At 42.7% G+C, this 13,668-nt stretch overlaps 1 protein-coding gene and 1 long non-coding RNA gene across 4 annotated transcripts in view; one reads left to right on the top strand and one right to left on the bottom strand.

The window, feature by feature from the left end:
* Positions 1-3,389: 3,389 nt before the first annotated feature.
* On the bottom strand, positions 3,390-7,080 carry LOC309338486. The gene is made up of 3 exons (XR_014154925.1): positions 6,673-7,080; positions 6,368-6,535; positions 3,390-5,665 (listed from the first exon to the last, which is right to left on the bottom strand). It is a non-coding gene; the product is annotated as an uncharacterized lncRNA (long non-coding RNA).
* Positions 7,081-7,419: 339 nt separating this feature from the next.
* Positions 7,420-13,668, top strand: part of PPP3R1 (protein phosphatase 3 regulatory subunit B, alpha) — a 43,481-nt gene continuing 37,232 nt past the window's right edge. For 2 of the 3 annotated variants that reach the window (XM_081855758.1, XM_081855757.1), the window contains exon 1: positions 7,420-7,863. In XM_081855758.1, the coding sequence (XP_081711884.1) occupies positions 7,861-7,863 (3 nt within the window). In that variant the 5' untranslated portion in view covers positions 7,420-7,860. The remainder of the gene's footprint in view (positions 7,864-13,668) is intronic. The other variant, XM_081855759.1, reaches the window with a different exon arrangement.

Genomic DNA, 13,668 nt, shown 5'->3' with positions numbered 1-13,668 from the left:
CTGTTGAACTTAATATACTGCTATATTTTCTCCAACAGTGGAAGAATGGCAGATGAAGATGTTGGACTTTTTGGAGTTGGCTGACCTGACTGGAAGAATCCGCGATCAGAAAGAGGAGGAATATCAAGAAGAGTGGAAGAAATTTAAGGGCTATTTAGCTAGATATTTGAATATAACATAAGTAGAATCACTTGTAAGTACCAAATTGGCCTAGGATTAAAATATGTTGAATTTTATAACATTATGGACTGAAAATATTATGAAAAGGAAGGAAGACAGAAATTTGAACAAGTAAATTTTATTGAAAAAGAGATATTGGAAAACTGTTACAATGAGATTTATTGAAATTCAGTTAGGAGGGATTTGAGGAAGTCACTTAACAATGTAAACTAAATTGGGCCTTTAACAGTTAGGTGTTTATATGTTTGTTTGTTTTTATTTCTAATACTGTAATTTTTGTGTGTGTGTGTTTGTTTTAAATTTGGAAAATTAATTAAAAAATTGAAAGAAAAAAAATATTTTCTGACAACACCCAGCCTTAGCCAATATCCTTTTATGTTTATCCCATTCAGTGATGGTTCTGTAAAACTTTCTGTAATGGTAATGGTTCTATAAAACTAGAATTAAAAGCTTCCTCTTTGTGATCTCTGCCCCTGTAATTACTTCTTGTTCAGCAACCATGATATTACTAAATAATTGCTCTTCATTAGCCAATTCAAATTCTCCATAATTTTCCATTTTTTTGTTTTTGTGTTAAGATAGCTAGATAGTGTTTAAAATTTACAAGGCGAAGAAAAAAATTAATGTGAAGAAACCAGCAATTGCCTTTTGGTAAGAACAGGAACTTACCAAATAAGGGGCAATATGGTAATGCTATATTCCTGCTCAACAGGAAACAAATACAGGATAGAAATCATAGGGAGAAAGTTTATAGATAATCACACTACAGTATAACCCTAAATAGCTACCATAACACTTCACCAGTCCACACTAGTGTTGCAATTGCATTTTAAACTAGGCTTGAAAAAAGATGGGAAGACAATGCAGAAAACAGTGATATGCAACATGTTGGCAACAATGCCTGTATTCTTCTTTACAAGTGAGTGCATGAAGACAGCAATTCCAGATTAAACAGATAATATGGAAGCAACATTGTTTCTTCATTGTAAATAAAAAACTGTTGCTTGTTAAAACCACTGCCTCTCAGTGGCCTTACTTCTTCTCAGATTTGTTTGGGAAGACTAACACTGAAAATTATCTTGGAATGTGGTTTTGATCCCCCCCCCCATGGAAAACATCTATTGTTGACTGTAAACAGATTCAGAGAATGTCACGGCAAATAATCAAGATTTTACTTAACAGGCTTGCTCTTTTGCAGATAAAGGCAACAGTGAAAGAAATGAGATTCTAAGCATCAGGAATACAGTGGTACCTCGGGTTACATATGCTTCAGGTTACATACGTTTCAGGTTACAGACTCCGCTAACCCAGAAATAGTGCTTCAGGTTAAGAACTTTGCTATAGGATGAGAACAGAAATTGTGCTCCGGTGGCGCAGCAGCAGGAGGAGGCCCCATTAGCTAAAGTGGTGCTTCAGGTTAAGAACAGTTTCAGGTTAAGAACGGACCTCCGGAATTAAGCATGTAACCAGAGGTACCACTGTAATTTTATGATGGTAAGAGCTGTTCAACAGTGGAACGGACTCCTCGGAAAGTGGGGGACTGTCCTTCCTTGGAGGTTTTTAAGCAGAGCTTGGATGGCCATCTGTAATGGATGTGTTAATTGAGATTCCTGCATTGCAGGGGGTTGGACTAGATGGCCCTTGAGAGCCCCTCCAAATCTATGATTCTATGAATAGCAACAGACAAATTAATAATACTAAAGGGTCTCCTATTTCTCACCACGTAAAAGTAGCATCTCTATTAACTTGAATAACATTTGGCTACTTTACACCTGCTAAAACAAATTTAATTGAAAAAATTCTGTTGGAGCTGACACAAGTTAGTCAAAGTTTCTGTCTGAGTTGTGATGATCATTAGATGCCACAATCATCAGCTATAAACATGCATATGTAAACATGTCCTTACCCAAGGGAAACAAAAGAACAAAATAGACACCCAAATGCTTCTTGATATTTACCACTTAGGTAAGATCGCAAATATAAACATCCTCCAAATATGAATACAATGTCCTGTAACATTCTTCAGACATATGCCACAATGTTTGTCATTGTTCCCAGGTCAAACACCCTATTAAAGCAGGCTAATTTTCAAAAAAAAAACATTTCACAATATTTTAAAAGTTGTTCACCTACTAGAATGATTCAAAATTATATCCCATAAGAAAAAAAAGCCTAAGACTGCAACCCTAACCCCACTTACCTAGAAGCAAGCCCAACTGGATTCAGTTGAACTTACTTCTGTGTAGATATGGTTAGAATTGTGCTGCAGATTATGATAAAATTCTCTATAGAATATTCCAAAGACATTTCTCACCCCCCACCTATTTCCTGGGCTACCTATTAAGCTCACATATGCATGCATTATTGAGATGCTAAGCCCACACAATGCTTCAGGGAAGTGGGCGAGAATAGCAAAAATTAACTTCTCTCTAGTTAATTGCGATAGCTTTGAAGTTGTATTAATTCAAATTTAAACCCGGAGTTGTAACAAGATAAGCAATAAGAGCCCACAGTTTTTGCTGCTTTTTCATTCAAACCACCTTCATCCATACAATTCAGGAATTCAGTAGCCTGGGCCCTTGCACACAGCCTACTCCTGCTTTGGAACAGGAACAGATTAGTATAATATAGCAGTATCTGCTGCTAAGCAGGAAAGCAGAAATGCTAGGCCACATCACTAACTAGGGACAGCACATGCTGAGCTTTCCCTATGATTCCTCACTGCCCACAGAGTGCTTGTTATATAGCTGTTGCAGTGTTCCTTCTAGCGGTGGTGTGTGCCGTTTCACTGCTAGAGGCGAAATGGGAATTGCTGCCCTGCCCTGTCACTGCTGCTGCCACCTATACCACCCAGCCACCTGTGGAGAAGCATAGCCTTCAACCGTCCCTTATTTGGCGGGAAACTCCCTTATCCCAGCGCCGTTTCCCGCTGCTGTCCCAGATTGATGATGTCCTTCAAATTTCCTGGGTTTCAAAGGAAGCAGCTCCTCTCCCTCCCTCCTTGTCGGCCAAGGAGGAGGGAGGCTCCAACTGCGTTGCTTGGCTGCGTTGCTCACCCAATAAGGAGTCTAAGAATGATTGGGGGTGCAGCTTGCATGCCTTGTGCTGATCAAATCGGCCACGTTGCCTGGGGACTCGGCTTTGCTCAGTGCTTCCCAGCAGAGAGGTGATGGTGGTTTTCCTTGCTGCATCCCCTTTGCATGGTTGCTGCGCTGTGGGAGCCACCGCTTGAGGCTTCGTTTGGTTGCTGGTTGACTAAAATCGCTTATTTTGGCTGCTGATCCCTTATTTTCGAGGCTGCTGGTCCCTTAGTTTCAAATCTGTAAGTTGACAGCTATGCAGAGAAATAGCACCGGCATCGATTTTGGGTGAGATCTCATGTGTTTTGAAAGATCAGGCCCAAAAGATCATATGCCAACAGAGCATATCGGGGCACCAACTTGGAGGCTTCTGCCAGCCGAGGCAGAAGCCTCACCCTGCCTAATGGCTGCTCTGACACTGGTCTCACCTCCATATCTGTCCTCCATGCAAAGACATGGTAGTGACCCAGTTTCTGTGACAGTAATGAATAGATATTTACAAAAGGTTTGGATTTTATTTGCTTTCCGCTGTGCTCTACATACCTTTTCCTCACCTAAAAATACTAGATTTTATTTAAACAAGCCAGGGCATTCCCAAATAATCAGTCCAGTGTCAGAACGGTGCTTTATTTGCCATGTTCTACTTCAGAGAAAGCAAGAAAAGTGTTCAGAAAATAATTAACTTGCCTTGTTTTCTTTTCAATTTTTCAGTGTGCATCCATCAGGAAATAATACAATAATACACAGGGCATCTTGCTAAATAGGAACTGTAAAATTAAGCTGTCAGTTTCCTGAATTCACATTGGCAAATATGCTCAGCTGCAACCAATAGAAAAGTTTACATTTCCACGAACATTTTTACACATGGGATGGTATTTCTCTTATTTATTAAGTAACCCTCTTTCTCTTGAGTTTTGGGAACTGCTAACTTGCCTTTTAAGAAGTAATAACACAACCATTTCTCAAAACATTAAAAAAGACTGAGGAACTCTTTCTAAAAATAAATGTGAGTTTGTACAACAGTCATGAAGAATTATATGTGTGCGGTTTAAAAAAGGCAGACATTTTAGACTGAAACTGCACATGCCCGAGGGTTCACCCGCTTTGCTTGGAAAAGCTGCTTATGGCCTTTTAAGGGTCAGAGGAGAAGATTAGTTAATTAGATGGAGTCCCAGGCCCTGAGTTAACTTACAAGTGAAAAATAAGGCAGCTAGTGACAGATGTGAAAGAGGTGTGAGGAAATTGTAAAGGGCAAGACTCTAAAATACAATACAGAAGATGATGGTATATCAAATCCAGTAGGTTCTTTGCAATGAAGTTTGTTCCTATAGTGAAATAAGATAATTTACATAAATTTACATAAATAAATTATGCACATATATTTTATTAGGCAAAAGGTCAAGTTTCAAGCAATATTGCTAAAATATAAGTTATAATATATAACTTACTGCTTATGTTAAATGTTCTTATTTAAGGCAGCAAAAGCCACTGTGAGAAGAAAACCCCACACATATTTTGACATCTAGAAGCCTTCTCAAGGCTAAGATAACTATGGACATTTATGTAACAATAGCAACATAATGGTTTGTTTACCATTGTTCTGTTCAGTTCACTTCTTGGAACCTATGGTATGGTTAGTTAGTTTCTTGGTTCTTATGCTCTATCTGGCCAAGAGCTACTGAGATAAACAAAAGACATTATTTAAATATCAGCTCACAGGAAAATAATTACTCTGCTGTATTTCAGTACTGTAGTCCAACACTTAGAATTAAGCTGTATGAACATTATTACTTAATATAGATATACAGTGGTACCTTGGGTTAAGTACTTAATTCGTTCCGGAGGTCCGTTCTTAACCTGAAACTGTTCTTAACCTGAAGCACCACTTTAGCTAATGGGGCCTCCTGCTGCTGCAGCACGATTTCTGTTCTCATCCTGAAGCAAAGTTCTTAACCTGAAGCACTATTTCTGGGTTAGCGAAGTCTGTAACCTGAAGCGTATGTAACCCGAGGTACCATTGTATATATATTTGGTTGCAGCTGTAAGACACCTGCCCCTCAAATCTACTATATTTTCTCTAATGGTAGTCCCCCCCATACTTATATGTACACAGCTGGTGGAAGATGAGGTGGCAAAGGAGGCTGGTCTTACTGACCAGCTAGTGGCAGACGGGCTCTGTACTGGGACAAGGGTAAATTTTGCAACATAAAATTGCTGGGATGCTTTTCTGCGTATGTGGCCTTGGTTTGCTGCATTTGTAGCACCGAAATGACCTCTCCAGGGCGAGAGTCTGGGCAGTGTGTATGGAGGACCTTGGCTGCCCAGACAACAAAACTCTAGTGACCTTGGTGCTCTGTGCCCTTAACAGCATTTTGCGTAGAACAGGCCCATGTCCGGACATACTCCTGATAAAAAGAAAGAGATACTCTAAAAAAATATAAAGTAGAAAAGAGAGGGTTGACCCTCCCAGAATAAATTTATCAGGCGACTCTTTGCCTATCAGCTTACCCTATGTAGAAGCCATATTGATGAAGCTTATTCCCTAGGTACCGTATTTTTTGCTCTATAAGACGCACCAGACCATAAGACGCACCTAGTTTTTGTAGGAGGAAAACAAGAAAAAAAATATTCTGAATGCCAGAAGCCAGAACAGCAAGAGGGATCGCTGCACAGTGAAAGCAGTGATCCCTCTTGCTGTTCCGGCTTCTGGGATAGCTGCGCAGCCTGTATTCACTCCATAAGATGCACACACATTTCCCCTTACTTTTTAGGAGGGAAAAAGTGAGTCTCATAGAGCAAAAATTACAGTAAGTTTGGAAACTTCCATGAAATGCAGCAATCTATTTTCTGTGATGGATGTTTTAAAGCAAAGGTTGGGTGGCAATCTGCTCATAGCTGTCAATCTTCCCTTTTACGGTTAGAAATTCCCTTATTCCAGTGCCGTTTCCCACTGCTATCCCTGATTGTTAGATATCCCATAGACTGTCCCTGGGACAAGTGAGCCTGCTGATCCCTTATTTTCGATCCCTTATTTTCAAATCTGAAAGCTGAGAGCTATGAATCTGCTGTGGGTGCTTTAGTTGAGACTCCCGCATTCAGGGGCATACCTATGGGTTGTCCAGGTTGGTGTGGGCCCAGGGAGGCGCAAAAAATGGTCTCTCCACTTTGGCTTGGAGAGGAGGAGAAGGAGTCCCTGGCGGAGGATGAAAGGCGAAGAAGAGACTGGCACAGCCTGGAAGGTGGTGAAGAGCAGTTCCTGGCAGAGCGTGAAACACCTGGATGGCTCAGTTGGTGAGGGCATGGTGCTGATAACGCCAAGGCTGCAGGTTCGATCCCCATATGGGACAGCTGCATATTTGGGTTGGACTAGATGATCCTCAGGGTCCCTTCCAACTCCACGATTCTATGAAACAAAGAAAAACAGAGTTTTGGGGAGGTGCCGCTACACAGCTCCCTGCCAAGGGGGCAAGAGACCCTAGGGACACTTCTGCCTGCATTGCAGAGGGCTGGACTGCATGACCCTCAGGGCTCCCTTCCAACTTTCACGGCCTTATGGATTCTAAGGCTGGTTTACAGGCCATGCCTGTTTTGGCGTGTTGCTCTGATAGATGCCCCTATTCCCTCAGGGGCGTTTAATGGCGGAGAGAAGCACCAGGAGCCTGTTGACATCGGCACCTGCCCTCCAGGGGCAAAGCCGTTTGGCTCCAGGCGCACATTCAGGGGGGTGGCGGCTGCCCTCTCCAGCGCGGCGGCCATTGGCACCTGACGCGATTTGAGCGTCGCTTTTCCAAGGCGAGGGGGCGGAAGCTTTGGGGTTTTATTTTTTATTTTTGTGTGTTTGTGTCGTGGGGGGAGCTTTTCCTCACGCGGTGAAACCAGAGCACGAGCTGAGGCCTGGGGCTTATAATAATAATAACAAAATTTTTATTTATATCCCGCCCTCCCCAGCCGAAGCCGGGCTCAGAGCGGCTAACAACATCTTGCCCCATTTCCAACGCCCCTCACAGCAAAAGCCGCCTGCGCCGCCATTTTACAGCTTCACTCTTCTCCCCCTGCTAACCTCTCCCGGCGCGGGTGACGTCACGCGCACGCCCTCCCTCCCTCCCACGTATGCAAATGAAGCCCGTGGTTGAAGCGGCGGCGGCGGCGTAGTTGCCCGGATGTTGGAGGCTCCTCCCCTTTGCTGTCGACCGTTCGTGCTTCGGTTCCCCTGTCTCTCTCTCTCTCGCTCCCTATCTCTATCTTTCTTTCTCTCTCTCTCTCTCTCTTTCCTCCTCCTCCTCCTCCTCCTCCCCCTCCCCTCCCGCGAGGCTGCGGGTCAGCGCGAGCCCACTGCGGCTTAAACCGTCGTCGGCAACAACCACCACAGTAATAATAATAATAAATAAAAAGGAGGGGCGGCGGCGGCGGCGGCTCTTGAGGCAGCGCTTGCGAAGGGGACCGAGCGGCGGAGGAGCGTGAGGGAAAAGAGGCGGAGGAGGAGGAGGAAGGAGAAGAGGAGGAGGAGGAGGAGGAGGAAGACGACGAGGAGAAGAAGAAGAAGAAGGCCGGCACTCGGCGGTGGATTCGGCTGCGGGGAGGCTCTCGACAACCCGCCACCATGGTAAGGACCTTCGCCCCCCGCCACCTGCAGGCCCTGAGGGGATCCCCTTCTCAACCGACCGCGGAGGAGGGGGGGGGAGGGGAAGGCGGCGGCGGCGAGGAGCTCTTCCTCCCCCTCCCCCCCCCGCGCCGCCGCGAAAGGAAGGAAATGAAGCGCCCCCCCCTCCCTCGCCCCCGCTTTTGGTGTGGTGTTTCGGTGGGGGGGGGGGGTCTCAGAGAAGGCCTGACATGGAGGAAGCGAGAGAGCGGGTTGCGCCTCTTCTCTCATATATATATATATATATATATTATATATATGCGCCTCTTCTCTCATATGTATATATTATATATATATATATATATGCGCAAGACTCTTCTCATATATATATATATATATAGGCAAAATCCGCTCTCTCGCTTCCTCCATGTCAGGCCTTCTCTGAGGACCCCCCCCTCCTCTGGTAGAAGGCTTACCCGCCCCCCCCCTCACCCACCCGCCAGAAGCCCCCGTGTTTCCCCACCGGCTTAGCGACCTCCTTTCCGCATCTCATCGAGAGGCGCCTTCGGTGTGTCCCCCCCCCTCAAAAAAACACCCCGACAACGCACCCCCAAACCCTCCCCGCAAAGGGAAAAAAACGACACCCCCGCGTGCCAAAAAACCAGGACCTCGTGTGTGTGTGTGTGTGTGTGTGTGTGTGTGTGTTTCTCTCCTATTTCTCTCCCCCCCCCCTTTAACTAACAGTGGCTTTCCTGCTTTTCCGGTAGTTGCCTTCACCCAGCAGTGACCTCTCTTTTCCCTGCAGTGCCCCACCCCTGGCAAAGAATTCGCCTCCTCAATATGTGCTGGTATTACTTTAACCTTCCCCCCCCCTCCTCCCCACGCACACACTTTTCACGCGTTAGTTTTCTCCCCTCCTGCGATGGCTTTCATGAAAGCGCCCCTCTTTTTCTGTTCCGAACTCCTCCTCCTCATCTCCCTGTAAAAGGAAAAAAAAATCCTGCAAATTTTCTTCATCCCACGCAGCTCCTCTTGCGTATTCGCATTGCTTGCTTCGCAGCAGCGGCAACCCCCCCCCCTCCCCTCCTCTGCAACCTTTTTCTCCCTTGTGTAGGAGAAATATATACTAGGCTGTATATATATACTAGGCTCCCTTTCTTCTTTCTTCCCACCTCACATGTGTGTATATGCCTGTATGTATGTATGCTCACACAGCAATAGGAAATCTGGCACATGGCATAACATGATCCTGCTTCTGTGCCCCGAATAACAGCCACGGTTATGGGTGCTTGGTGAAAACAGATGGCGGGACTCTGTATTTCACCCACAAGCATGCTTTGAAGCAACTGGAAGAATTTGCTTTTCTTTTAAGTGTGCGTGTGTCTCTTTTTAAACACCCCAACTGGTAGTGAAGAGGGTGGTTGGTTAATGGGTAACTAGTTTCAGGTGGTTAGCTATGCTAGTCCGTTGCAGCAAAAATGGTTATTGCAGCATCTCGTAGATTTACATATTTACTATGGCATAAGCTTTCATGGACTAGGGGCCACTTCATCAGATGTGTAACGAAGGCTGCAAACCTGGGCATGTTTAGTTGGGGATAAGTCCCATAGAGCACAGTGAGACTTGCTTCTGAATAAGATTGCTTTATAAATCAATATTAAATCATCTTGACTATGTGTATTTTCAGCCTTATGCTATGCATGCCTGCTTGTTAGTATCACTGTGTTCCATGGAATTTACAGCCAGGTAAATGTGCCTAGGATTTTGCATAGGATCCTGCCTTTCTCAGTAGCTGTCTTAACTGTTTTGCCCTGTAGCATTCACAGACTTCACAATATTCCTTTATCCCATTTTAATTCCATTACTCTGCCTGAACTTCCACATAGTGAAAACTCCTGGATTTGTGTTGTGCTGTAATGAAATGTGTTCATAATTTTTCATTTCCTGGTCAGATTTATATTAATTTCTTCTTGCAGTTGCCTCTACCTGTCATATTCCTTTCCCTTTACTGTCCACAAGCAACCATAGAGAAAGGTCATTCTAATTTCATTTGAAGCCTTGAACCCATTTCCAAAATAATTGCTGTACTAAAGTGTCATATTATTCAGTTGCCTTTCAAGCATAAGCTGCACAGCAATTTTTATTACACTTTTTATGTAGCCTTCATTAATCTAGACTACACTTTACCTCAGTATCCTCATTATAATTGTCCCAACACCATAATTTCCTCGTATACACCACCACAAAAATAATCCCCATTCACTGATCTTTCTCAGTGGTCCCTGAACTATACAGATAAACCCCCTCTTTACTAACCTTCTGCTAGGTGCTAATAAACAGACATGTTCTCACCATTTAATGCATTAGCCACCCTTTCTTCACCATAGGAATGTGTCCTACACTTGTACACATCCTCTTTCTACAAATTTTTATTTTATTTTTTAAAATTGTGACTTAAATTTGTTCAGGGGTCTTGTGCACCAAAACATAAAGGCAGCATTAAAAAAATTAATATTTTTCTAGTGTGCTGGCTGGGGTATTTTTGTGTTGTGTTTTTTTTTGCTGTGGTACAGCATTGTTTGATCTTCATATTTGAACTGAGATGCTACAGTGCACATAGCCTTTGCACAAAGCATGCCTGATAATATGTATTTCAGATTCATTAAGTAATGTTAACTCTGGAATATAGGAGTTGATACGTCCATGACCATTCAGGTTTCAGTGGATAAGGAAGATGAGGTAGAAAGGAACTGCCTACCTAAAAATCATGGCGATCAAAATTTGCTGTTCACTGCTATAAAATTAATCTAGTAATACTACTGCTGTAGTATTTTATGTCAACACTAGGGGTGTCTCCTGCTTGCTGCTAGTGCCAAGAATCAACGCCCTTTTCTACAAACATTTGTTAGCTTAAATTATCTATTGCCTTTTCTTTTGTAACAAAATATGTTTTTTTTGGGGGGGGGGGAGACTGGGAAAAGGTTTATGCCATAGCTTGATTTTTGTAATATGTCAGTTGCTTAAAATCTTTCTTATTTGTAGCTTGTGTGTACTTTATCTTCAAGGCTGAAATGGTTGTATATTGTGAATTAGAAATGTGTGTCAGAAAAACACAGTATTAAGGTGAACTGTTTTAAAAAGTGTCTTAAAATGTGAGCCATTTGTTGAGCATAATTCAAAATAGTTGCAAGCTACATTCTTTAACAAGGTTCAGCAGCATGTACTGTTTTTTATTACCTAAACAAACAAGCAAAAAAAACAACCCAAGGCTTCAATCCTAAGTATGTATGCTTGAAAGTTTTTGCAATAAGTGATTTCAACTAAGTTGTACTCATAATAGATCCATTGACATCAATAGACAAGTTACTTAAATACATTGATTTCAGTAGGTCTACTTTGAGTATGGCTAATTTTGGATACCATCCAATTAAAGTTAATCAGATTTTGTTGTTAGTAAACCTGGTTTGGATAGGTTGTTAAAAAGAACTACTTAAGAATAAATAGTTTTGAGGGGTTTCATTATAACAATTTGCATTTCACGTTCAAGTAAACTCAGAGCGGTTCATAATCGTTTTAAGAATATTCTGGTGTGCATATTTCTCTATTTTATGAAATCTGTATCATTATGTTACAGGATTGTTTTGGAATGTTAATTGCTATTCATATTTAGCTAAGTTTCAGGTATTTCTATGCAAGTGGTGATAAATCTGGTTAAGAGATGAATAGATGAAGCCTTTAGTTTTCATGGGGTCTACCAGAAGAATTCCACTTTTAAATCCTGATTGTTGCCTGTTAGATTATTCAAGCATATGCGTCTTAATCCAGGGATTAAGCACACCCAGGAGTTGTGCATGCCCAACAGGTTTTTGGTCTTAAAACAGCAGACTTCCTTGCCCTATCGCAAACTTATTTTTTGAAATAAATTGTCCCTAATAGAGGTACAAAGCAGCTTGGTCACACAGAAGTGGCATTGTGCTTCCCTTGATTGTCACAACTATCACTACTCCACCTGCAGGCCTGGCAAACCATTTAAAAGGGATTCCATGGGCAGTTGATCGAGATGCTTATTATTTGAGAAGTGCTGCACTACATTCATACATAATTTTATTTGTATGCTGACTTTTCAGAGTTGAAACCTGCTCAAGGCAGTTTACAACATGTAAAAATTACATAATTGCAATCATAAAAAGAAGTAATAATAAGCAATAAATAAAACAGCAAAAAGCACACAACCAAACTGAACAATTTCCACCTAAATCATAAGAACAAAAATAAAGACCCCAAAATTATTATCAATAGAATTCTTTAAATAATATCCCAGCCCAAGAGTCTGGTTAGCAGCCTCAGCTTCTGCAGCTAGAGTGAGGTAGAAAAAGGCCTACAAGGCAGGGAGCAGGTCTTCAGATCTCACAGCCGTGATGATACAAAAATTATAAAGCATCTTTATATATTTTGTAGGCATATATACTGTACACTTGCTAATTTTGGGCCTCTATACACTTTTGCTGCATTCATTTTTTATTTGTAGAGAAAATGTGCATTTATTATGCAATCTTCTCTTATTAAGTTTCTGTTGCTAGGATACCATATGTTACCATTGTTCAGGTTGCAATATTTTGTATTTCACCAAACTTTTGACTGAGATTAAAATCTGTGACCGAGATTATGACTCCCATATTCATGTGCTGGATGTGGAGGGGATTCTCTCCAAGGACCGTGAACAAGAACATCTCCCTGCAGAGGACTTGTCTCGACAGACATTTCCCATCCTGAGCCTCACCAAAATGTCCCTGGGACCAAGATGAGAGTGACTCTGCGGCCCACAACACATTGCTCAGGATGGACAGTCAGGCCCACAAGATGGCTGCTGAGTTTATTGAAACTGACACTGACTTCCTCAGGCCTCGCCAAAGCTTGGACTTGGCTGAGAACAAGGGACTCCATCTTCCTTCTGGAAGGTGGAGAGGAGGCACAGTCAATCCTGTGCAATGCTTTCCCCACAGGTCAATCAAAGTCCCTCTTCTGTAGTAGCCTCTGTAGTATAATCAGTTTGTAATCAGTATTTGAGATTGTGGCCTGCGTCCACCTTTGAAGAGAGCATTGACTATAAACCCTTGACCAGAGCAGAGTTTAGAAGTACAGTGGTGCCCCGCAAGACGAATGCCTCGCAAGACGAAAAACTCGCTAGACGAAAGAGTTTTCCGTCTTTTGAGGTGCTTCGCAAGACGAATTTCCCTATGGGCTTGCTTCGCAAGACAAAACGTCTTGCGAGTTCTTGCGAGTTTTTTCCCTTCCCCCCCTTTTTCTAAGCTGCTAATAGCCGCTAAGACGCTAATAGCCGTGCTTCGCAAGACGAAAAAACCGCAAGACAAAGAGACTCGCGGAACAGATTAATTTCGTCTTGCGAGGCACCACTGTAATGTAATACCTATTAAATAAGGCTTAGTCCTTGATAGTACTAAATAGCCTCACAGTTCATGGTTTGGGGGAGGAGCGTCTGAAACCCTGGAAAACCACTACTGCCAGTCAGAGTGGACAATAATGAGCTAGATCAATCAAGAGTGAGTCATAAGACAGCTTTTTGTGCTTCTCCTTGATAGCAAACTTTGCTAGTGCATTGTGTGGCTGGAGTGTTGCCTTCTGGATCTTTTATGTGATGTCACCAACGACGAGAGACGAGCTCTTCCCTTGTTCCCCTTCTCAGGAGCTTTCGAATTCCATCTTTTAATCGAGCAAGCAATACTCAAGAGACTATGTACTGTATTGCTTCATTTCAGTATGGATAATTTTAAGTACCTAACTTTTAGAGCAAGCATCCTGGAGAGAGAA

The sequence above is a fragment of the Podarcis erhardii genome (genome assembly GCF_964252035.2).
Source record: "Podarcis erhardii genome assembly, chromosome: 3".
NCBI lineage: Eukaryota > Metazoa > Chordata > Lepidosauria > Squamata > Lacertidae > Podarcis > Podarcis erhardii.
This window is presented reverse-complemented; position numbering and strand designations above follow the sequence as displayed.